At 28.2% G+C, this 7,926-nt stretch overlaps 1 protein-coding gene across 1 annotated transcript; it reads right to left on the reverse strand.

Moving 5' to 3' along the window:
• Window positions 1-1,445: 1,445 nt before the first annotated feature.
• Window positions 1,446-7,217, reverse strand: LOC125867843 (IAA-amino acid hydrolase ILR1-like 4). The gene is made up of 5 exons (XM_049548436.1): window positions 6,834-7,217; window positions 5,237-5,362; window positions 4,839-5,153; window positions 4,061-4,189; window positions 1,446-2,035 (listed from the first exon to the last, which is right to left on the reverse strand). The coding sequence occupies exons 1-5, from the start codon at window positions 7,200-7,202 to the stop codon at window positions 1,640-1,642; spliced, it is 1,335 nt and encodes a 444-aa protein (XP_049404393.1). The 5' UTR covers window positions 7,203-7,217; the 3' UTR covers window positions 1,446-1,639.
• Between the last annotated feature and the right edge of the window lie 709 nt (window positions 7,218-7,926).

The raw sequence follows: 7,926 nt of genomic DNA on the forward strand, positions 1-7,926 counted from the left end.
TATTTACTTGTGAAATATATTTTAATTTGATTTCTATTTTTACTTGTCATTTTTGACAAATCAAGGAAGGACAAAAGAAATTTCCTATTATACCCTCAATTTATTAACATTGAGTTAATATCTTTGAAAAATATTGTGAGTAATGTTAGGTCGGAAATAATTAGATGTCATATGAAAGCTAGCAAAGCGAACCTCGAAAAATCATGAGTAAGAAGACAGACGAGAAATATACCAAAAGACACACATTTAATACGGTTCAATCAATCGACATACGTCCACAACAAAGATGAGCAATTCACAATATAAATATGAGACTACACAATACTGAGAAAAGTAACCTCACACAATTTAGTCAGAATAAAAAGAGGTCTACACAAGTGATAACTTGTGTGAACTATTTCTCTCCCTACAAAAACTCTCAAAGCATCTAGAACTACATTGTGAATGCTACCGAGTTAGAAAGAATGAACCTGTATTGATAGAGTCATACACTTTTACCTACAAGAAGGAAAAATCATTTATGGTAAAAAATTCATGACAAATACCCAACCAGTAAATATGTTTGGGATTCTATGATTATCTCATTATACCAATCATTGTTTTCTTAATAAATTTGTCAAATAAATAGAAACGAAGAGTAACTAATCTAAATACCTATATTTTTAAAGTTCATTCGTATGTCATCCATGGAATTGGTGAAAAGAGATTTGGGCTTGTAAACATCATATTTGAGTTTGACCCAATAAGAAAGTCAAGTAATTGTCTTTTTAGGTGATTTGTATAAATAGAATTTTTCGTTACCACAATTTTATAAAAATAGTACAAAAAATAATTGTTTTACAAGAATCGGCAGCAAAACTATGGTGGATTGTCAAGATTTTTTATTTGATATTAGGCAAGACTTTCTTGACAACAAGTTATAGTGATTGTTACAATTCTGTGCACAATTCTGATGTATCTTCCGGATCTTTTCAATATTTATGGCTGAAAATTGGTGATTTATTTAATTTAGCCAAAAATTCTGACAATTGTTGTGTAAAAATTTTAGCAACACATTTTTCCTTTAAAATTGATTCAGGTTGCTCCAAATCAAATCAAATTTGATATCCTTATAATGTCGTCTCAAATGTTAGATTCAACCCTATCCTTCAAAACCAATAGATTAACTTTATTTTCTACAATGAACAAGCTCAAACTCAACATTGGAATTTGTGTGTATATCATGTATAACATTGTACATCACATACACAACTTGATGGGTGTGAGTGAATTTTATAGGGAACACCTATATAATTAACTATACACAAAATTTGAGGAAAATATGAAGTGATTTAAACTAATTTTGAATCAAATTTTCAGTTGAAATTGACTTGAAAATATTATTATGATAACGTATATTACATGTGTACATCATATATATTATTGTATGTCACTCACTATGTCACATAGATTTTCATGAATATATACATGATATACAAAGAGATACACACATACATTGTCTTTCATATTAACCTTTAACATATTACTTAATAAATCATAAGTAAGAAATTAAAGAAAATTGGACTAGAACTAATGATCATATATAGATGTAACATACAAAAAAAAAACACAAAAAACTAAAGAATGTTTTACATGATTCCTAATAAGAAGAATGGGAATTAGTACACTTATTTGTAGAATTTAAAAGGTATGTATATGCAAAAGTTGCATGAATTGCTGCTCCAATTGGAAGAACATCTTCATCAATGAAGAAATTTGGATTATGTGGAGGATAAATTGCACCAATCTTTTCATTTTTTGTTCCCAAAAAGAATAATGATCCAGGGACCTTCTCTAAAAACACAGAAAAATCTTCACTTCCCATAAAACTAGGTGCTAATTTATAGTTTTCCTCTCCAACGATCATTTTCGATACTTTTCGAGCATGTTCATATATTTTCTCATTGTTTATAGTTGGAGGAAGTGTTGGATTTTCACGACCATCAAAGTCAATCTCCACCGTACATCTATGTACAGCTGCTTGTGCTCGTACGATCTGAATTTTTCATCAAATTAATAATATAAATTTATCATTGGATACAAAATATTTTAAGTCAAAATACATTGAATTATGAAAAAAAAAAACATATGTTGACTTGTGAAGCAATCCTATTGTTTGAAGTTTGAAGTTTGAAATTTGAGGCATTGGATAAATAATTTATCATAAATTAAAGAAAAACAAATGTTGACTTATAAAGTAATCCTAGTTTGACATTTCAAGCAATATAAATTTTTTGCCCATAGAATCATCCTTAGGGGTCGTTTGGTGTGATGGATAGGGAGTGTTAATTTCGGGATAAATTTTAAGTAACCTTTATTTCCTTGTTTGGTTGGAAAGCTTGGGATAACTTATCCCAGGATTAGGAATTAGTATCGGGATAAGTTTTCCCTCCTATTTGGTGGTATAGTAATCCCGGGATAATTTATCCCGGGATAGAATAGGAAAATGACAACTATATCCCTTTAAACCCCTTGTATACATCATTTTTCACATTTATTTATATTTACATTATTTTTAATATCATGTATACTAATATTCATTACTTCTTATTTTTATGATAATCATTAATATTTTTCTATTAAAAAATTACACTATATAAATATAATTTTTATTTATGAATTTATTTGACTAATTCTTATGTTTATTTATATTTTGATTTCCCATAAATCTTCTTTCACTTTAATAAAACTTAAAGAGGAAAATTCTATTTTTAAGCTAAATAAGAAAAAAGTTTTATTTTTAAATACATATGGTACTTACCATGAGAATGCATAAATAAAAATATTTAAGCTAAATAAAATAAAGGTTTAATTTTAAAAAATAAATAATTAAAGTTTGCAAAAAAAATATTAAAAACTAAATAAAAGGAAGGGTAATTTTGTAAACAAACAACTTGTTCTTAAAATTTATGCAATATATATTGTTTTAATACAACAAATCAAACACTCAATAAGAAATAATCTTAACACAACTTATCTCATCATAACTAATCCCAACATTACTTATTCCAACATAACTTATCTCATCATAACTTATATTCTATTTATACCTCACTTTTCACATTTATGTATAACTATTTTTGAAAGTCTTCAACCTCCTTAATCGTAGTACAATAAATTCTTTTACAATAAAAAAAAAACTCATTACTAAAAAATATATATTATGTAATGCAAAATCATAGTACATATCTTATTATAAATTTGTTTTTTCACTAAACAAAAATNCCCCCCCCCCCCCCCCCCCCCCCCCCCCCCCTCTCCTCCAATATTATTTTTAATATCATGTTTAATAATATTCACTACTCCTTATTTTTATGATAATTTTTCATATGTTTCTATTAAAAATTACACTATATAAATATAGTTTTTATTAATGAGTATATTTGACTAATTCTTATGTTTATTTATATTTTTTGATTTCTCACAAATCCTCTTTTACTTTAACAAACTTAAGATGGAAATTCTATTTTTAAGCTAAATAAGAAAAAAAATTATTTTTCAATACATACGGTACCATAGTGGGAATGCACACACAAAAATATTTAAACTAAATAAGATGCAAATTTTATTTTTTTTTAAAATGAATAATTAAAGCTTGCAAAGAAACTACAAAAAACTAAATAAAGTGAAGGGTAATTTTGTAACAAATAACTTGTTCTTAAAATTTATGCAATACATATTATTTTGAATACAACAAACCAAACACTCAATAAAAAATAACTTCATCATAACTTATCCCATCATAACTAATCCCATCATAACTTATCTCATCATAACTAATCCCATCATAACTTGTTTTCAAACCAAACGACCCCTTAGAATTTTTGTGTAAATATATATATTTGACCAACCTTATAAAAGAGAAATATATATTTAAAACTTATAACCTTAAACATCAAATTAAGTAGCAATAAAAGCAATCATTCAAGGTGAAATAGAAAACTTAAAACTAAATTATTATCAGATACTAAAAAGAAAAGTGTGTCATATAAATTGAGCTAGATGAAATTAAGTTAATTACCTCTTCAATTCTTTTCCTCAAACCATAGAAACTCTTCTTACTAAATGCTCTATAAGTCCCAGAAATTGTAGCTGAATCTGGTATGACATTAAATGATGACCCCCCTTGAATCATAGCCACAGAAACAACCTACAAAAATTACACAAACTCTTTGTTATCCTCTAAAAAAAAAAAAAAAATTAGTTTCAAAATGAAGCTAACATTTAATCATAGATTTTTTTGAAATACTCTCTTCACATATTTGTCTAGCCATAAAATTTGATCAGATACTGAAAATCTAATCTTCAAATACTTTTAAGTTCCCATACCAGTTTATTGGACTTTCATTCAAGAAAAACTCAAATTTTCAAATTTCATGTTTCAACTTCAATATCTATGACGAAATATGAATGAAATACAATTTATCTGCAAATATCTGTTTGACCGTAAAATTTGATCAGATACTGAAAATCTAATCTGCAAATATTTTTAAATTCCCATACTAGTTTATAGGACTTTCACTCAGAAAAACTCAATTTTTCAAATTTCAAGTTTCAACTTCAAAATCTATGACGAAATATGAGTGAAATATAATTTTATCTCGAAATATCTGTTTGGCCATAAAATTTGATCAGTTACTGAAAATCTAATTTTCAAATTTCCAGACCAGTTTTTGGTACTTCCACTCACAAAACGTCATATTCCAACAATAACAACTTCAAAAACTCAAATTTTCAAGTTTCAAACTTCAAAATTTACGACCAAACGTAAGCGAAATATAACTAATACTATTAATTACCTGTGATTCAAGAGGATCAGCCTCTCTTGACACAATACTTTGCAAACTAATAACAGCAGTAGAAGCAGCCAAAATAGGATCAACAGTATCTTGTGGTATAGCAGCATGTCCTCCTTTGCCTCTAATTGTTGCTTTAAAACTTCCACATCCAGCTAAAAATTCACCAGGCCTAGATGCAACTACACCACTTGAATACTTATGTACTAAATGCATACCAAATATGGCTTCTACATTTTCAAGAACACCCTCATCTATCATATCTTTAGCCCCGTACCCTCGTTCCTCCGCGGGTTGAAAAATTAACACAACCGTACCCTGTATATATGCATGAACGATGAATTCGATTAGTACTCCAACGAAAATTTTGGCCTTAGATGAAGGTTTTTGTAGTTAGTTACCTGTAAATTGTGTTGGAGTTGTTGTAATATTTTAGCAGCACCAAGAAGCATTGTGGTATGTGCATCATGAGCACAAGCATGCATTTTGCCATCAATTTTGCTCTTGTGTTCCCATTTTGACAATTCCTATACGCAGACACAGTCAAATCTCTTTATAATCGTGTTGGTTGTCTGATATTCTTTTACTGTTATAATGCAATGTTATTATAAAAAACATAAAATAATATGAAAAACGGTTCCAAAAGTTAACAAATTAGCTAGGCCGTTATAATGAGATGATTTTATATGTTATGGAAAGGTCTTGATTATATTTCTTGATCTTCAAAGAAAAAGTATTAGCAATGTAATTTTTATATCAAAGAAGTGTTGATATAAATGGTTGATATTCTTTTCACATGGTACGAAGAAAGAGGTACTCCCTCCGTCCCTTTTTAGTTGTCCACTTTAGAAATGACATACAGATTAAGGTAACAATGATTAGCATAGTGAAGTTACAATTTTACCCTTATGACAACTTTTCACTTCAAAATTATAACCACTTATTTGAAGTAAAGTGAAATAAATTGGAAGGAAACAACATATACTTTTACAATTTTCAAGAAGTGTAAATAAGGGTATAATAAGAAAAAATTTGTTGTCCTTTCTTGATTTGCCAAAATGGACAACTAAATAGGGACAACCAAAAAAGGAAATATGGACAAGTAAATAGGGACGGAGGGAGTAATAAATTTAAAATATGTCCCACGTACTATAGTGAATGTGGTCAGAAAAAATAAAAATAAGGTTTGACTTATAAATTCCATTCATGGCTGAAATGTCGCCGCCGCTGCTATTTCTGACCAAAAGGGTAAGTAAACTACCACAACTATTACAACTTTTTACCAGAGTTAAACAATATAAATTTTTATTAATATTTTAAAATACATTTTTTTGTTATATATTAATATAAGAGAAACTACAATTTATACTGATATTTTTTATATAAATTTTGAATATACATATATTTTTAATTTTAAATATTAATCAAATTAATTAACTTCAAAAAATAAAACATAATAACTATTTTGAAATGGAAGAAATATTAATTTTTTTTTTCATTTTCTCGCCCACAAAATTGTCTTAGATCTACTTCAACTAACATTTAATAGCAAGAATGAAATTCCAACGGACATCAAATTGCACCGTCAAATCTTTTACAATAATATTTTTATTTGAATTTAATGCTATATCAAAATACTATTATAGAAACATATAGTATAAAAAATCAATTTCACAAAAACAAACTTAATTAACTACTCCATTTGTCCTTAATTACTTTTCCATTTTTTTTCTTTTAATTGTCCTTAATTACTTGTCTATTTTGACAAATAAAAAAAGACAACTTTTTTTTACTTATTATACCCTTAATTAATTACTTTGAAAAAATTAGAACTTCTTGAAAATTTTAAATTTTTAATTCATCTACTTTATAATTAATAGGGGTAAAATGGTAAACTCACTATGTCAATCATTGTTTTCTTAATAGGTGTGTCAATACAAAAATGGACAAGTAATTAAGGACAGAGGTCGTATATGAGAGTTCAAAATAATTACTAACCTGAATAGGCAAAGCATCCATATCAGCTCTAAGAGCAACAAACGGCGGCTTACCGGAGCCGATGGCTGCAACAACGCCGGTCTTAGCCACCGGCCACCGGTATTTAACTCCCATCCGATCAAGTTCCTCTCTAATCAAAGCACTTGTCATAAATTCTTCATAAGCAAGTTCCGGATTCTCATGAATTTGTCTCCTTATCTTCTTCATCCATTTGACTGTCTCAACATTATTCGCTAAATTTATAATATAATCTTTCGCGAAAATATTTTGATCAATCAAAAATGGATTCAGACACTCTTCTTCGTGCCCTAAAGAAAAAAACATGAACATAGAAAACACCAATAAGACCAAAACTTTCTTAGTACCCATAGTTTGTGAAAATTTTATCAAGAAAATTTGTGGGTATTTTTTATTTTTGATGTTTCAAAGCGACCCACTATGGGACTATATAATGAAAGATAATTTAGATGAAGATATATTTATTTTTATATATATGGAGGAGAGGGAGACAACAATGAATGTGCAGTGATATTAATATAGTGGATTTATGTGGACTAGTTGATACAATTAATTAATTAACTTCATGAAACAAATGAAAAACGTGACAAAATACGTAGAACGTGAAATGTCAGAATCATACTTGATACGGTATTTAATTATTAGGATTATAATGAATATTGTTTATTGCCTTTACAATAAGATGCCTTCTTCTACTTTTCTTCTTCCTCTTTTGAGTAATATTTTTTTTGTTTGAATTTGTGCGAATGTGTTTGATCGTGTGTAAACTACGTAAGGATTGTGGTAGAGTAGTAAATACTCCTCCATCCTTAATTAAAGATTTCAAATTTGAGTTTTCCAGGATACAAAGTCACTTTTATTAGGAAGCGGTTTACCCTTCAATGTGGGACTTTCTAGTACAAATTCAAATTTAATCGGGCTCTGTGGATACCAGACACCAAGTGAAAAACGAATTATGACAAACAAAGTAAAATAGAAAAAGTAATAAATAGGGATAAGGGTTTGAAAAATACCCCAACTTTGGCCGAATTTGTTGTTACGATACCAAACTTTCATGTGGACCTATTACCCCTAG

The sequence above is a fragment of the Solanum stenotomum genome, chromosome 6 (genome assembly GCF_019186545.1).
Source record: "Solanum stenotomum isolate F172 chromosome 6, ASM1918654v1, whole genome shotgun sequence".
In the NCBI taxonomy this organism is placed as follows: Eukaryota; Viridiplantae; Streptophyta; class Magnoliopsida; order Solanales; family Solanaceae; genus Solanum; species Solanum stenotomum.

What these genes read in the sequence shown, in the direction of transcription:
- LOC125867843 (XM_049548436.1), bottom strand. Translation starts at nt 7,202, where the DNA reads ATGGGTACTAAGAAAGTTTTGGTCTTATTGGTGTTTTCTATGTTCATG. An exon ending in AACTCCAACACAATTTACAG is followed by an intron (nt 5,154 to 5,236) that starts GTAACTAACTAC and finishes GCATATATACAG; the next exon opens with GGTACGGTTGTGTTAATTTT. An exon ending in TGAGGAAAAGAATTGAAGAG is followed by an intron (nt 2,036 to 4,060) that starts GTAATTAACTTA and finishes TGAAAAATTCAG; the next exon opens with ATCGTACGAGCACAAGCAGC.